At 40.0% G+C, this 17905-nt stretch overlaps 1 protein-coding gene across 1 annotated transcript in view; it reads left to right on the top strand.

Annotated features, from left to right (window-relative positions):
* DNHD1 (dynein heavy chain domain 1) overlaps positions 1-17905 on the top strand; it is a gene marked incomplete at its 5' end in the record, with an annotated part of 79131 nt that overhangs the window by 1861 nt on the left and 59365 nt on the right. The window contains 4 exons of the mRNA XM_032426955.1: positions 2242-2415; positions 7491-7694; positions 7771-7881; positions 9524-9680. Of these exons, the coding sequence (XP_032282846.1) occupies positions 2242-2415; positions 7491-7694; positions 7771-7881; positions 9524-9680 (646 nt within the window). The remainder of the gene's footprint in view (positions 1-2241; positions 2416-7490; positions 7695-7770; positions 7882-9523; positions 9681-17905) is intronic.

The following is a 17905-nucleotide window of genomic DNA, read 5'->3' as shown; positions in this document are numbered from 1 at the left end:
TTTCCTGGGAAATGTAACGGAAGTGAGAATGGGCTGAGATGTTGGGAAGGGGTCAAGTTCTATGCCTTCTCATTGAACCTGGTGATAAACCCCTGAGGCCTGGCTAATGTGACTTAATTTGCATGAAGTTCTCCAGACCTGTTGCCCTAGGCATCCATTCATTCAATAAGTATTATTGGATATCCAAATGTATCAGGAACTGCTAGATGCTAGAGATACAGAAGTGCACAAAACAGACTCAAATCTCTTTCTTTGGAGTTTTACAGTTAGGAGAGTAGGTATTAAATAAGTTGATACCAGTAAAATATAATTACGAATTGTGATAAGTGCTAAAAATCAGAGAATACTGCCTTTCTCCTGGCTGTTCCTCTGTGTGTGTGTGTGTGTGTGTGTCTGTGTGTGTGTGTGTGTGTGTGTGGGTATACAGGTAGGGGAAAGCACATCAGAGGGGTTTGGGTTTAGATTGGAGTTATTAACAAAATATCTTGCAGGTTATGAGGGGAAATAAGAGGAGAGTTTCAATGAGGAGGAAGCAGTTAGTAGAATTAAATGCTACTGAGGCAAGTGAGAAAAATCTGAAAAATATTCATTGGTTTTAGTAACAAGGAGGAAGTTGGTGAGAGTGATTTATTTCGGGGGAGTTTTGTGAGGAGGAAGCCAGATTTTAGTGCATTCAGGAGCAAATGGGAGATGAGAAAGTAGAAATCACATTTTACTATTCTTTCATGAAGCTTGGTTTGAAAGGGAGAGAGAAATAATAGGACAGAGGGAAATAAAAGTGTTTGGATAGGACTCTTAAAAAAAAAAGATGGAGAGATGTTCATAGCCCTTCAGGCAGTGCTTGAGCAGTGGGCATTTAATAACTATCTGTACAGTGAATGAGTAAATATAGGCTAACGGTAAGAAAAGGAAGAGCCTGAAGATACATCACGAAGAGGCGATCAGGGATCCATAGCACAAATGGAGGAATTAGTCTTGCAGAGAAGAAAGGACATTGCTTCCTCTCAAGTTGATTAGGAGGGGATTAGGATGGGAATCTGTGCAGATAAATGTGTGGGAAGGCAGCTGAACTAGAGGAAGTTAGTTCATGGCTGAGAGCCCCAGTTTTCTCTGGGCAGAGAAGGAGGCAGAGAAGGGGATGGGACGGGGGCCTGGCAGGGCTGGGCATAGGGGTAGGTGGAGGCCTGTGGAATAGCAGCTGAAGAGTCTGAAAGAGAGAGCCGCCTGAGAACTTGTATGAAGATATCAGAGCAGAGTGAGCCCATAGTTGAGATTAGATACCAGGAATCCATAGAGGAGCTGATATTCCTGGTTCTGCAATCTTCTGAACCAATTTAGGTCATGTAGGACTTTAATTGTTGAGGAAATGAAACTTTAAACTGTTACACCATTAAGATGTCCTGATCCAACATCGAAGTTACAAACCCTATTGTTGATATGAATTTTAGAATAGGATTGCACTGTTATCCCTGGGGTACCTTGTTCTGTTTATCTAGGTTTGGGTCAATTAATGACGTTAGTATACTTGACAGATTAAGTCTAAGTTTAATTATTCAGATTTTTTGTTTGTTTGGCTCGTGCTCTGAGGTCACTCCAACCAGAATTATTAGTCCAGGTGATTAGTTTTTGGTGTCTTGGATAATTAATTTTCATATCAATTTTGTTGGCTGGTGTTCTGGAAAGGTGAGAAGATTGAGAGCACCAGTGCAGGCTTGAGGGGGACGAAGGATGCACCATTGGATCCTGACTGGAAAGGAAAGGCTGTGAAACTAGAAGTTGGGTGGTGATGGGGGAAGAGCAAGAGTCACAGGCAAAGAGATCATGCAGAGTTGGAAAGCAGGCATAATGGGGGCAAAGATAGATCTAGAACCTTAGGAAGGTTCCTATGGAGGAGAAATCCAGGACTGTGGGCTTGCAAGGTGATGAGTTGGGAAAACAAAGTATTCCTATCACTTTTATTCAGTATTCTGTAATACTGACTTCATAGTAATCACATTAAGTCCAGAATGGTTATTCATGTATCAGAAAGGGAGGGGTTGTTCATACATAGGTCTGTGTGAATATAGCTGTTTGACTATATTTGCTCAGTATGTGAGTACTGTGGGTATAGGTGGTAGACAGGCTCTGGCAAGACCACATCACGCCCTCCTAGGCACCTGATCTAGCTTCTCCTTTCACTGGCTAACAGTGCCAACCCGACCTCCTGCTTGGTCTCTTTTCTCCTGATTTTTTATTGTATAGGCCTCAGCTTGATTCAGAAGTTCCTGGTAAGGAGACCTTCCAGAAGAGAAGCACTAGCTTCTCACCTCAGACTTCCCTCCTGGGTAGCCAGGTGAAGACCATTCTGAAGACAGAGAGATACCTGAAGAAGATCCACTTCCTCTATCTCAATGTAGCTCCCAGCCGGTACTTTAGGTAAGAGGTGTGTCCTGACCCCTTCTACTCTGGCCACTCCCTGGTTTCCGCCCATGCTGTCTCCTGTCCTTCCTCCTCTCTAGCTGCCTCCCCTCTGTCTTCCAGTTTCCCTCCCTCTTCGCTTCTCAGCCTCCTCCTTTCCATTCTGCACCTCTGCTTTGCTCCCCTTTGCTCTCACAACCTTTGGTTTTAGTTGTCCTCTTCTACTTTTGGTTCTGTCTTCTTTATTCTGTCCTAAGAGGATAGAAACATGTGGTCATAGCCTCAGAAGGGAATTTAATGGTTATCTCTCCCAACTCCAATGCAGGAGTCAGGTGTTTGAATCTTTACAGTGAGGCAAAGCTTTGAGTTTGCCAGGGTATCCCCTTCCTTAGACTGAACCAAAATCTGCTTTCTTTTAACTTCTACCTTCTGGTCCTAGTTTTATCCCTGGGGCTATAAAAACAAGTCTCTCCTCCTTCCACATGACTCAGGAGGCTTTCATTTTCTTCTATTAGCTCTAAAGTTTACATATTTTTTAAAGCCTGATTCAAGTCCCATCTCTTCCCAGAAATAACAACAATTACCATTAATTAAGTCTTTCCAGGCATTGTGCTAATAATAATAAACACATGACGTGTTACTTAACCTTCACCTATCAGGTAGGTGCTATTATTATTTCCATATATGAGATGGGTGCCCTGATGCATAAAGAGGTTAAGTAACTTGTCACATAGTAAGTGGGAGAAACAGACAAACCTAGGACTGTCTTAACTCAGAAGTCCATGCTCTTAAGTCGTACATCATATATCCTCCCAGAAAGCCTTATTTCCTGCATACACTCCTCTCTTTCTCCTGAGTTTATGTAGCCCTACTGATCCGGATTATCCATGCATTCATTGATCAGTTCATTAACATATTTTCACTGAGAGCATTGTGCCAGTTGTTAAGCAATTGTCTTTTGGCTCTAACTTTCCTCTCCTCTCCCTGCTTCGAGATACTGGGGCTGAGACTCTGCAAACTTTATTCCTCCTTTTTCAGCTGACCACCTGTTAGGTTTGATTAATAGGGGGTGCTAGAAGGAGACTGGACAGCAAGATAAGAGAAGGGTATTTCTCTTTCCCTCACTTGCTCTTTCTGTCAGTACCGGTCCTTCACCCTGGCGACAGTAGGCACTTCTGAATTAGCTTCTTCATGATTCTGAGTTGGGGGGCACCTTCCCATCAGAGTTCTGCATCTTGACTGCACAGCCCCTCCTCCAAACTCCTTCGGTACCAGTAGCAGCCCAGCAGCATCTCCTTAGAAATCCAGGTCCCAACTCCACAAGCCCCTCCTCCAGGCCCAGAGCTTCTGAGAATCCAGTTCCTTCCCTTTGTTCCTCTAGTTCTAGGGTTGGCATCCATTCCTGTGGTTACTGTATCTGTGCTATCTCAGTGTTCCCTTTTTGCTTTTCATTTCTTCAACACATTAAAAAAAAAAAATGCTGTCTGTTAAATTCACTTTGTTGAAATGCCGAGTTTGGTTTCTGTTTTCCTGATTGGACCCTTACTGATCTCATGAAAGGAAATGAACCTCAAATATGGAATTCTGAGATTGGTTTCTGAATGTCCTTGACCTTGAACAGTGCTGAACTCTGTGCTAATGGGATATAGGATACTAGGAATCCATGACATGTAGTGACATCAAGACTAATTAAATTATCACTTGTGGCTGAATGTGGTGAACTACCTACTGATACCCAGGGGCCACCACACTTGACCGACTGGAGATAATGGTAGTAATGGTGTCAATGTGGGATGGGGTGCTTACTGGCTGTGGCAGAGAGCTTACACAAGAGAAAATTACAAGCTTAGAACTTGAAACTATCAGCTCCATCATAATCAGAGAAGCAGCACCATCAAAGGTAATTAGACACATAGAGAGACAAGAAACCATGAGCAAGAGAACTAAAAAGGCAGTGGATAATTATAGGACCAACATCTGCCAAAGAAGGAAACCCAGTGAAGTGTCTTTAGCATTTGGTGGTGCTTTTCCCCAAACAGAGATGCCTGTCGATTCCAGTATCAGCAATTGTGTGTCAGTTTTACTATCTGTTCCTGAAAGACTGAGAAGAGGAGTTGAGCTTTGCACAGGCACAGACAGCCAAAGATCAGAGGCTGCAGCTTGGGGCCCACACCCAGGAGGGATGTGTTTTCTGCTTCAACCTATAATGTCACCAGGGTCCCAACCCAGAGCCCAGGGCATTTAGCTTCGAGTTCTCTGTTGTGTTCATACAGATGATTTTCATATTTTATTCACTTATTTTGCCTTTTTCTAGTTGTTCTCAAGTGAGGGTGTTAGTTCCAAATTTCTAGTTGTATCATCAGTAAAAGTAGAACCTTGGCATTTATTGTTTCGTTTTGTTTATTTGTCGAGTATCAGGGTTTTTTTCAATGTGTTTGAATTTGCCCAATTTTTCTTGTATTTGCCCTAGATTTTTTTATTACATTTTTTATTTTAATTGTAATATATTTAAGATTCAATGTTATATTGGTATTTTTCCTAGATGTTGATTCATACTCAGAAAGGAATTTATTCCTTTACTTCCTTAGAGCCTTTGCTCAACTGTCCCATCTTCACCCTCCACCCTCCCCTGGCACTGCCAACCTCCTTTGCCTCTGCTTTTCTTCCCCTCTCATTTATTATATTTATCATTTTTCTTCTCCCCTATAATGAGACCTCTATCAGGGCAGGGATTTTTGTTTGTTGTGTTTAACAATGTATCCTGAGTTTAGAACAGTTTGGCATAGAGTAGAGACTCAATAACATTTGTTGAATGAATAAATGAATGAATGATCCAGAGTAGGAACAGATTTAGAGGCAGTAAATGATGAGTTCAGTATAGAACTTGCTGTGTTTCATTAAGGCATAGAGTTTGCAATGTTTTGGAAGCAGGTGAATAGTCTCTAGCATCGCTTAATACTCTAACTGATCTGAGTCCTTTGAGGGCAAGGACTATGTAGTAGTTATTTCTCTGTCCTCATCTCCAACACAGTGCTTGGACAGAAGGGAAACTTGATAAATGGTTTAACTAAACTCTATAAAATCATAAATAAGAAGAAGAGAAAAAAAGCAACTTTAAAAAAGGAAAAAAGAAAGAGTAGTGTTCATTAGGAAGGTCATAGGGGAAGGATCCCTTGGGAAAGCCTGGGATCAGTTGGGATAGCCTCCTATGGGAATCTAAGCAGCCCAGTGGTTAAGAGGGGTGGCTTGAGTCAGGTAGATTTGGTTTTAAGTCCTATATTTTTCCCTTAACTACCTTGGACAAAGTTCTAACTCCTCTTTACTTCAGAAGAAATAGTTTGGGGGAAAGGGTACTTGGGAAAATCTAGTCACTTTGTCAGAAAGGAAACAAAGCTTTTATATGACTTAATTTAGTGAGTTCATTCTGGTATCTATCTAAACGCTCTTTTTTTTTTTTTAAAGATTTTATTTATTTATTTTGAGAGAGAGAGTGCACGAGAGAACATGAGCCGGGGGAGGGGCAAAGGGAAAGGGAGAGAATCCTCAGGCAGACTCCCCGCAAAGCTGGGAGCCTGATGCAGGGCTCAATCTCACAACCCTGAGTGAGATCATGACCTGAGTCGAAATCAACAGTCGGACGCTTAACTGACTGAGCCACCCAGGCACCCCTCTATCTAAATTCTCTTAAGTCATTTGCTTAATAATGTATTCTAGAAAGTTGAGAGAAGAGATAGAGGAGGGCCATTTTATCTCTTAGGCATTATAGGCATAGGACCTGAGACATAATAGCTTTTAAAGGGCTCTAAAATATACTTAATACTTAAAAATATTATTGGTTCCAAGTTATGAAAATAAAACTGCAAAATAAAAATTGATAAATTTGCTTTATTGAATGTGCCCAAACATAGCATTATGCTAACTAGTCTCCTGCAACTAGATACTATTGTATAGCTGCATATAAATGCCACTTAGTGTGGGATGTAGTTGCATTGTGCCGAAGTAAGAGAACTTAGTAGGATTTTAAGATGGCTCTGGAGGCACTTGTCTGGTTCTCTAGGGTGCAGTTTTCCTCTTGATTTGTGTGTGTCTAGCCTTCTAGTCACCCCCTGCTTTTCCTCATTCTCATTTACTCCAAAGAGCACCCCCTAATGATCTCTGTGTGTTATTTCAGTACCTAGAGATATACATATTTTATCATTTCTAAGATGTACTTTTTCTCACATTTTAACATCTCTGAAATTGTGATGCATCTTACAAATTGGTGGAGTATCACGTTGGCAGTATTTTAAATTTTAGTGTTTCATTAAAAAAGAATGCTGCAGCTTACAACTGATGGCATCTTAGATTTGATAAGATGTAAAGTATCTGGATCTGGAGATACGAACGCCTTAGAACTGGCTAGGTGCCTTTTTCTTTTTTCTCCTCTATCTTTGGCTTCCATTTATTCTTTTTTTTTTTTTTTAAGATTTATTTATTTGAGAGAGAGAGGAAGAGAAAGCACACACACGTGTGTGAGTGCGCAGGGGCTGGGGCAGAGGGAGAGAGAAACTCAAGCAGACTACACTGAGCAAGAAGCCCACACTACGGCTTAACACTGGGGCTCAACACCGGGGCTCAGTGTCACGACCCGGAGATCATGACCTGAGCTGAAACCAAGAATCGGGTGCTTGACTGACTGTACCATCCAGGTACCCCTGGCTTCCATTTATTCTTAATAATATTTGTTTCCTCAAACAAATATTTAAATATTTAAATATTTAACCTCAGTCGGTTAAGCGGCTGCCTTTGGCTCAGGTCATGACCCCAGGACCAGGCTCCCTGCTTGGCGGGGAGTCTGCTTCTCCCTCTGCCTCTCCCCCTGTTCGCGCTCTCTCTTGCATGCACGCTCTCTCTCTCAAATAGATAAATAAAATCTTTAAAAAAATATCTGTTTCCTTTTTTTAGTTTGAACATCATTCTGCTCTCTTTCCCCTCTTGCAACTCTCCTCTGCCTTTATCCCTGCCTCCATGTTTCTGCTCTCTCTTCTTTGGTCCCTTCCCAAAGCCTGCACAAGTTCCCAGGGCTCCTGCTGATCAGAGCTCTTTTTTTAAAGGCCCTATAGCCTGATGGTGGTGCCACCAAAGAAGGTGAACCCTGAGCACTACATCTTCTCTCCCTTTGGGATCCTGCATGTGCATCCTGTGGAGGGCAGTGAGACAATGACGCTGGGCACCTGGCACCGCCACTCTGTCCTCTGGCAGCAGCTCCAGTCCATTCCATTCTTCAAATATTGCCTCTTATCCAAGGCCTTGACCCGGTAGGTGGTGCTGGTATGGGGTTTGGGGGCAAGGGTTGCAGGGAGCAATAGCATGTTACTGCCCTCTGATCTGTAGTTGGAAGAGGAGCGTGACGTTACAGGGGCTGCACCGGTGCCGGACTTTCCTCGGGAAGCACCTGCTCTTGGCTGTGCCCCACTTTGGAGCTGGGCTTCTGCATATTAGCAGGTAAGGTCTTCAAAACGCACTGCCAATGGATGTTTTAAAATTATTTTGACAAAAAGTATTAACGTGTTCCTTGTAGAAATTTTGGAAAACACAAAAAAGCATGAAGGAAAAAAAATCTTTAATCTTAACCACACATAACTAACCACGACAGACATTTTGTTGCAAATCCTTCTAGTCTTTTTTTCTATCACCTACACAAATGTGGTCATACTTGACATATTGTTAAGTAACCAGGTTTTTTTTTTTTTCTGAATAATGTATTCTGAGCATATCTTCTTGTAATTGTGTATTCCCCACATCAACTTGCCCCAGATCATACAATTATTAACTATTGGATCTGGGGATATACCTTCAGTGTGTGAATCCAAAGTCTCTACTTTTTCCATGGTATCTTTTGGATTCTTTTTTGGGGGGGGTGGGGGACTTAGTTATTCCTATTTTCAGTACTTTTTGTTTACTTTTCCTACGCTCCTCAGCCACTTCTAATTATCTTCTCTGACAGAAGATGCAAACTCAAATGTCTATGGGGCCTGTGTGGGAGCTCTGGAAGAAATGCAGTGGGTTAGGTGCAGTACATTAGGGACTGTGGGGAATGCAATCTAGAGGCTACATCTAAGTAGGACAGTCACTACTCAATTCCAGCTGACTGTTACCACTGGGAATATGGGTACAGCTTGCCAGCTGCCTTATTTTTTTTTTTTTTCAGGATTTCCTGGAAATATGCATTTTGTTTTAAAGTGCTTTAATTTTACCTAGTTAACTCAAATTTTTATTAAAACAGTGGGTTGGACAACTCTTAGTGGAACATATGAAAACATTTTCAATCTGAATTTGACCCACAGCCTACCAGTTTGCAACCTTTGCTCTAGGGATCCTCCAGTCTAGCCTAATCATCATGGTATGATTAAAGGCATAAGGGCTTGGAGGCTGGACAGATCTGAATTTAAATCCTGAATACTAGCAAGGGATTTTGCTCTTTGAGCCTCATTTCCTGATATGAAAACTAGGGATGAAGATTTCTACTACACAGCTATGGTGAGAATAAAGTGAGATTGTAAATATAAAATACCATGTTAAATACCTCTTAATAGGTACTGAATAAAATGACCCCCATTATGATCATCCTCTGCTTATTGGGGGTCTTTCGTCTTCTTCAGGTATTTTTAGAGATGTAGAGTTCTCGGGGAGGGTGGGGGGGTAGTGGATAACAGAGGCAGATTTTCTCAGGGATAGCCCATGGAGAAGGTGGAGGTTCACCACCTTTAATCCTAAAACTCATCTGTCCATCTAGACTTTTAGGGCCCTTAGCTTCCTCTATTCCAAGGAAGAAGCCTGTGTAGTCTCTCCTTCTAAGTCAGACTTTGGGATCATTTGACCCTCTCCTAGCAGAAAGGTCACTTAGTATTAACATTTGCACATACCCCAGGCCTTTCCCAAAGAATTCCCCAGCCAGCAACTTCCTCAGCTTGAATCCTTCCAAAGAGCTCTCCAAGAGGAAGCTGTCACTGGAGGTCACTAGGAATATTATAACCCTTCTAGACCTTTGCTTATTCTGAGGTGAGCTGGGCTAGAAAGAGGTCAAAGGTATTCAAGGAAAGAAGGCTGAGATGCCGGCTCTGATGAGCTTCGCCCTTGATCCCAGGCTTCTGCAGGAGCTGCGCTCTGTATCCTGGCTCCCTCAAGAGTCGGATCGATGCTACGAGCTGCTGGACCTGCAGCGGGCTCTAGCCAAGGAGAACCACAAGGCTCTGCGGCTGCTCAGTCGCTGCCTGCACCTCTGCACATCCATCCTGCAACTGGTAAGACGCTCCAGCTTATCGTGACCCTTTTCTCCAAGGTGAGCTTGCCAGAGTTCCAGTGTCCTCTTGGCTTCAGCTTCTCCTGGGATCCCCTGTGTGGCCTGGATGCTGCAGTTGGCTCGCAGCCAGGGTCCTGCGCAGCAACAGCAGTCTCTGTTGTGGGGTGGATGGATCGATTATAGATGGGCAGAGGCTTGGACTCAACCTTTTCCCTAAGGGTTGGTCGTGGCCTTGAGCAGGGAGGAGAAGAAACATAACAATACTTTTTCTTCAGTTGTTTGTGCCGAGGGCATTAGGGAATTTGAAAGTTGGAATCTGGATCTTTTATGCTGCTGGGCTTATCTTTGAACTTATTTGAACCTTTGGCAGGCCACTGTGGCTGGTAGAAGCATCCAGTGATGGCGTCCTTCCTGATTATGCCTACTTTGCATCTGTAGTGCATGCCCCCTGCCTAGGGTTCCTGGAGGCCCTGCTGTGTGTTTGTTTCTGTCGCTATCATTTGTTGTCTGTCAGGTGGGGCTGGGTATTTACACAGTTGTCTGGCTGATCACCATCTGCAGGGATCATCTAGTTCCGAGAGAGGGGACCCACCCAGATTTTGTGAACATGAGAAATAATGTAAAAGAGGCTCCTTGTGGCTCCTTTAGCCTCCAGACAGTAACAGCTGGACCTGCCATTGCACTGAGCTAAACAGGGCAGAAGGTGGGGGCGAGCTCTTCTACGGCCTTTCTCTACCTCCTAGTTCCTAAATCCCACTTTTGTTTTAATGTTACAAAACTCGTTATAATTTTTTAACAGTCAGTAGTTTATTTTGTTAATTAAGGTATAATTTATATGCAGTAAACAAATTTTAACTGTGCAGTTTGTTGAAATATTTGCATATATATACATCCATGTAACCACCACCCAGATCAAGATATAGAACATTTCCAATATCTCAGCAAGCTCCCTCGTACCTCTCCTGTCAGTACCCCCACAAAGGTAACCAATACTCTGGACTCTGTCACCATAGATTTATTTAGTCTGATTTTGAATTTCATATAAATGGAATCAGCATGGCTGGCCTTTTTTTTCCCACTCAACATAATGTTAATGAGATTTATCCATAATCTTCTAAGTAGTGGTGGTTCACTTTTTTGTATGCTATGTAGTATTTCCCTCTATGAATGTACCACAATTTATTTATTCTCCTATTGATGGACATTTGAGTTTGTTCCAGTTTTTGCTATTATGAATAATACTGATATGAACATTATTATTTTTTTTTTAAAAGATTTTATTTATTTACTTGACAGAGACAGAGAAACAGCTAGAGAGGGAACACAAGCGGGGAGTGGGAAAGGGAGAAGCAGGCTTCCCAGCCAAGCAGGGAGCCAGATGCGGGGCTTGATCCCAGAACCCTGGGATCACGACCCGAGCGGAAGGCAGATGCTCAACGACTGAGCCACCCAGGCGCCCCTTATATGAACATTCTTGTACAAGTCTTTTGGTGGATATAAACACTCATTTGTTTGGAGTATATGTTCTAGGAGTGAAATTGCTGGAATAGGGTATATGTATATTTTGCAGTGCCAAACAGTTTTCTAGAGTGGTTGTACCAGGTTTATATTACCCTAGCAATGTAGGAGATTTCCAGTTGCCCTATGTTCTCACCAACACTTGTATTGTCAGGGTTTTTAATTTTAGCCAAACTGGTATACAGTGGTATCTCATTATCATTTTAATTTGTGTTTCTATGATCACCAAGGTTGTTGAGCATCTTTTCATATGTTTATTGGCTGTTTTGGTATCCTCTTCTGTGAAATGTCTTACTCTCTTGCTCATTTTTAACTGGGTCATCTGTTATTTTTTCCTATTAATATGTAGGAGTTCTTTATATATTCTAGATATGAGTCCTATATCAAATATATGTATTATAGATATTTTCTCCCAGTCTGTGGCTTACACTTTTACTATTTTAATGGGTAAAATTTTACCATTTTTACTATTTTATTTTAATGGTGTCTTTTGATTAACAGTTCTTAATTTTCTTGAAGTTCATTTTATCAATCTTTTCTGGTTGGTGCCTTTTGAGTCCTGGTTTAAGAAAACTTTGCCTATCCCAAAGTCATGTAGATATTTTCCAGTTTTCTTCTAGAACTTTTATTACTTTTTCTTTCATATTTAGGTCTATGAGACATTTCAGATTAATTTTTATGTATGGTGTGAGGTAAGAGTCAAGTTTTATTTTTCCTATTTATTGAAAAAAACCCATCTTTTCCCCACTTAATTACAGTGGTGTCTTTTTCTTAAATCAGATGACTATACGTGTGGGTCTGTTTCTGGACTCTCTTCTGTCCCATTAGTCTATTTATCTGTTTTTTAAAAAAATTTTTAGTTAAGTTCAATTTAGTTAACATAAACTGTATTATTAGTTTCAGGGGTAGAATTTAGCGATTCATCTGTTGCCTATAATATTACAGTGCTCATTACATCAAGTGCCCTACTTAATGCCCATCACCCAGTTACCCCATCCCCCCACCCATCTCCCCTCTAGCAACACTCAGTTTGTTTCCTATAGTTAAGAGTGTTTTATAGTGTGCTTCCCTCTCTGTTTTCATTTTATTTTGTTTTTCCTTCCCTTCCCCTATGTGTATCTATTTTGTTTCTTAAAGTCCACATATGGGTGAAATCAAATGGTATTTGTCTTTCTCTGACTGACTTATTTCGCTTAGCATAATACATTCTAGTTCCATCCACATCGTTGCAAGTGTCTTTTTGTCAGTGTTACACCATCTTAATTATAGTAGCTTTATGGTATGTCTTGATATCTGGTATTATAAGTCCTATAACTTTTTGTTTTACAAGTTTTTTATTATACATTTATTATACAACCTATGCTAGGTTCTTTGAATTTCCATATAAAGTTTAGAATCAGCTTGTTAATTTCCACAAAATAATTTTACTGGGATTTTTTTATTGGCTTGCTTTCAATTTGTAAATCAGTTTGAAGGAGCATTGATATCTTAATAATATTTCACTTTCTAATTCATAAACATGAATCTCTTCATTTATTTTGATTTCTTTAATTTCTCCTACTAAGGTTTTATAGGTTTCCTGTAGAGGTCTTGAATATATTTCATTAGATTTATTACTAGATATTTGATATATTTTTGTTGCTATTATAAATGGTATTTTAAAATGTTATTGTTTTCTAAAAAACTTTTTAAAGATTTTTTATTTATTTATTTGACAGAGACACAGCGAGAGAGGGAACACAGGCAGGGGGAGTGGGAGAGGGAGAAGCAGGCTCTCCGCCAAGCAGAGAGCCCCATGCAGGGCTCCATCCCAGGACCCTGAGATCATGACCTGAGCTGAAGGCAGACACTTAATGACTGAGCCACCCAGGAGCCCTAAAATGTTACTGTTTTCTAATAGTTGCTGTACCCTATACAAAAATTAGTTCATGATGGATAAAAGACATAAGGGTGAAAAGAAAATCCAAAAAGCTTCCAGAAGACAGTGTAACATTTTTATTATCTCAAGGTTTCTTAAACAAAATATAAAAAATATAAACCATAAAAAAATCAAGACATTTATCTATATTACAATTAACTTTTAAAAAAGCACCACAGAGTGAAAAGACAAGCAAAGGCAACATGTAGAGCCACTTTCTATGCTGTTGTGTGGGATGGAATGGAACTTGTCCCTGTTGGCAGTCACTCCAGAAGTTGGGGGTGATGTAGGGGAAGGAGAGGATTGGTCATCATCCTACCTGGTAACTGAATTGTTACAGAACCAAGTTTGTACTCTGTGCTCAATAAAAGCTGCCCATTAAATTGTAGCATTACTAAATAACTAAAATTTGAAACATTAAATAAATAATGATATAAAAATGTAAGCATTTGGTAGATAACCTTTATCAATTTTTAAGGATATTTCCATCAATTCTTAGTTTGCTAAGAGGTTTTATCATGAATGAATGTTGAAATTTGTCCAGTGATTTATTTTCTGCTTCTATTTAAATGATTATGGGAATTTTTCTCCTTTAATCTAATATGGTGAACTGTCGGTGTTAGACCACTTTTGCATCACTGGGATAAACCCATTTTCTTTCTTTCTTGTATAACTTTTTATTTTTATATAAGTTCAGATTTATTAGGAGAGTTGCAAGGATAGTATAATAAATTCTCATCTACCTTTTACCCAGATAGTTCGTTTGTCTCCTTTATCATTCATGCTTATTCTTCTTCTATGTATGTATACATTATTTTCCTGAACCATTTGAAAGGTTTAAGTTGCAGATATTAAATTCATTTACCCTTAAATATGCCAGTGTGTTTCTCTTAAGAACAAGGGCACTTTCTTCCATAATTCTAGTATAATTATCAAAAATTAGGAAATTTCACTTTGTTACAATTTTTATCTAACTCACAGTCCTTATTAAAAATTTGCAAGTTATTCCAAGAATGTCCTTTATTTCTGTTTTTTTTTCTTGTTTCAGGATCCAGTCCAGAATCCTGCATTGCATTTCGTGGTCACTTCTCCTTATTCCCTTTCCTATGTCACAGTTCCTCTGCCTTCTTTTTGGTTCCTTGTTTCATCATGGGACAGCTCTACAATAGGGTCTTCATTTCAAGGCCACCTCTCTCACCACATCAGACCAAGAACAGCCTTAGCTGAGCTCTTGCTTGGCAATTTCCCCTTTCCTGTTTTGCTTCCTGCTCTCCCTTAGAGGCTTGTTTCCTGAAGACCATGCCTTCAATAAATCACATTTCCCCAAATTTGTGGGGAATCCAGTCTAAGAAAATTATATTAGACCAAGTTCATTCATTGTTTTATGCAAATATTCTACAGCCACAGTAACTTTAAAAAAAATTTTTTTTTAAACTGGGTATTTTTTTAAATTTAAATTCAATTAACATATAATGTATTATTTGTTTCAGGGGTAGAGGTCTGTGATTCTTCAGTCTTATATAATACCCAGTGTTCATTACAACACATGCCCTCCCCAATGTCCATCACCCAGTTACCCCATCCCTCCACCCCTCTCCCCTCCAGCAACCCTCAGTTTGTTTCCGGAGATTAAGAGTCTCTTATGGTTTGTCTCCCTCTCTGGTTTTGTCTTGTTTCACTTTTTCCTCTCTTCCCCTGTGATAACTTTTCTTTTCTTTTTTTTTTTTTTTAAAGATTTTATTTATTTATTTGAGACAGAGAGAATGAGAGAGAGAAAGCACATGAGAGGGGGGAGGGTCAGAGGGAGAAGCAGGCTCCCTGCTGAGCAGGGAGCCCAATGCGGGACTCGATCCAGGGACTCCAGGATCATGACCTGAGCCGAAGGCAGTCGCTTAACCAACTGAGCCACCCAGGCGCCCCCCCTGTGATAACTTTTCTAATCCACTTTATCTTTCAGTTTCTGAGAGAGATATGTTAAAAAGCCCCTCTTTTAACTATAGATTTATTAATTTCTCCTTGATATTCTTTCATTTTGCAACATGTATTTAAAAATCATGTGTGCATCCTCAATGGTGAGCCAGGTTATCATAGGTGATAAAGAGTCAATTACCTTTGGAACAGTTTCAGAAGAATAGGTATTAATTCTTCTTTAAATGTTTGGTAGAATTCCCCTGGGAAGCCATCTGGCCCTGGGCTTTTGTTTGTTGGGAGATTTTTGATGACTGCTTCAATTTCCTTAGTGGTTATAGGTCTGTTCAGGTTTTCTATTTCTTCCTGGTTCAGTTTTGGTCATTGATACATCTCTAGGAATGCATCCATTTCTTCCAGATTATCTAGTTTGCTGGCATATAGTTGCTCATAATATATTCTTATAATTGTTTGTATTTCTTTGGTGTTGGTTGTGATCTAGCCTCTTTCATGCATGATTTTGTTGATTTGGGTCATTTCTCTTTTCTTTTTGATAAGTCTGGCCAGGGGTTTATCCATCTTGTTAATTCTTTCAAAGAACCAGCTCCTAGTTTCGTTGATCTGTCCTACTGTTCTTTTGGTTTCTATTTCATTGATTTCTGCTATGTTCTTTATTATTTCTCTTCTCCCACTGGGTTTAGGCTTTATTTGCTGTTCTTTCTCCAGCTCCTTTAGGTGTAGGGGTAGGTTGTGTATTTGAGACCTTTCTTCTTTCTTGAGAAAGGCTTGTATTGCTATATACTTTCCTCTTAGGACTGCCTTTGCTGCATCCCAAAGATTTTGAACAGTGTGTTTTTTCATTGGTTTCCATGAATTTTTAAAAATTCTTCTTTAATTTCTTGGTTGACCTATTCATTCTTTAGTAGGATGCTCTTTAGCCTCCATGTATTTGAGTTCTTTCTGACTTTCCTCTTGTGATTGAGTTCTAGTTTCAAAGCATTGTGGTCTGAAAATATGCAAGGAATGATTCCATTCTTTTGGTACCAGTTGAGACCTGATTTGTGACCTAGGATGTGATCTATTCTGGAGAATGTTCCATGGGCACTAGAGAAGAATGTGTATTCTGTTGCCTTGGGATGGAATGTTCTGAATATATCTGTGAAGTCCATTTGGTCCAGTGTGTCATTTAAAGTCTTTATTTCCTTGTTGATCTTTTGCTTAGGTGATCTGTCCATTTCAGTGAGGGGGGTGTTAAAGTCCCCCACTATTATTGTATTGTTGTCGATGTGTTTCTTTGCTTTTGTTATTAACTGCCTTATATAATTGGCTGCTCCCATGTTAGGGGCATAGATATTTACAATTGTTAGATCTTCTTGTTGGATAGACCCTTTAAGTAGGATATAGTGTCCTTCCTCATCTCTTATTATAGTCTTTGGTTTAAAATCTAGTTTCTCTGATATAAGGATTGCCACCCCAGCTTTCTTTTGGTGTCCATCAGCATGGTAAATCATTTTTCACCCCCTCACTTTCAATCTGGGGGTGTCTTTGGGTCTAAAATGAGTCTCTTGCAGACAGCATATCGATGGGTCTTGTTTTTTAATCCAATCTGATAGCCTGTGTCTTTTGATTGGGGCATTTAGCCCATTTACATTCAGGGTAACTATTGAAAGATACGAATTTAGTGCCATTGTATTGCCTGTAAGGGGACTGTTACTGTATATTGTCTGTGTTCCTTTCTGGTCTATGTTACTTTTAGGCTCTCTCTTTGCTTAGAGGAGCCCTTTCAATATTTCTTGTAGGTCTAGTTTTGTGTTTGCAAATTCTTTCAGTTTTTGTTTGTCCTGGAAGCTTTTTATCTCTCCTTCTATTTTCAATGACAGCCTAGCTGGATATAGTATTCTTGGCTGCATATTTTTCTCATTTAGTGCTCTGAATATATCATGCCAGTCCTTTCTGGCCTGCCACGTCTCTGTGGATAGGTCTGTTGCCAATCTAATGTTTCTACCATTGTAGGTTACAGATCTCTTGTCCCGAGCTGCTTTCAGGATTTTCTCTTTGTCTCTGAGACTCGTAAGTTTTACTATTAGATGTCAGGGTGCTGACCTATTTTTATTGATTTTGAGAGAGGTTCTCTGTGCCTCCTGGATTTTGATGCCTGTTTCCTTCCCCAAATGAGGGAAGTTCTCTGCTATAATTTGCTCCAATATACCTTCTGCCCCTCTCTCTCTTTCTTCTTCTTCTGGGATTCCAATTATTCTAATGGTTCGTCTTATGGTATCACTTATCTCTCGAATTCTGCCCTCGTGATTCAGTAGTTGTTTCTCTCTCTTTTTCTCAGGTTCTTTATTTTCCATCATTTGGTCTTCTATATCACTGATTCTTTCTTCTGCCTCATTGATCCTAGCAGTTAGAGCCTCCATTTTTTATTGCACCTCATTAATAGCCTTTTTGATTTTGACTTGTTTAGATTTTAGTTCTTTTATTTCTCCAGAAAGGGTTTCTCTAATAACTTCCATGCTTTTTTCAAGCCCAGCTAGTATCTTTAAAATCATCATTCTGAACTCTAGTTCCGACATCTTACTAATGTCCATATTGATTAGGTCCCTGGCAGTTGGTCGGTACTGCCTCTTGTTCTTTTTGTTGAGGTGACTTTTTCTGTCTTGTCATTTTGTCCAGAGGAGAATAGATGAAAGAGAGAACAAAATGCTAATGGGGTAACAACGTCCCCAGAAAATATACTCTAAACAAATGAGAAAAGACCTGAAGCCGGGGGAAAAGAAAGGGAAAGAAAGAAAAAAGAAAAAAAAAGAAAAAGAAAAAGATAAAAACAAACAAAACAAAAGTAGAATATGATCAAATATGATCAGGCTGGTGCATAGATC

Source organism: Phoca vitulina, unplaced genomic scaffold (genome assembly GCF_004348235.1).
Source record: "Phoca vitulina isolate PV1807 unplaced genomic scaffold, GSC_HSeal_1.0 scaffold36, whole genome shotgun sequence".
Lineage (NCBI taxonomy): Eukaryota > Metazoa > Chordata > Mammalia > Carnivora > Phocidae > Phoca > Phoca vitulina.
This window is presented reverse-complemented; position numbering and strand designations above follow the sequence as displayed.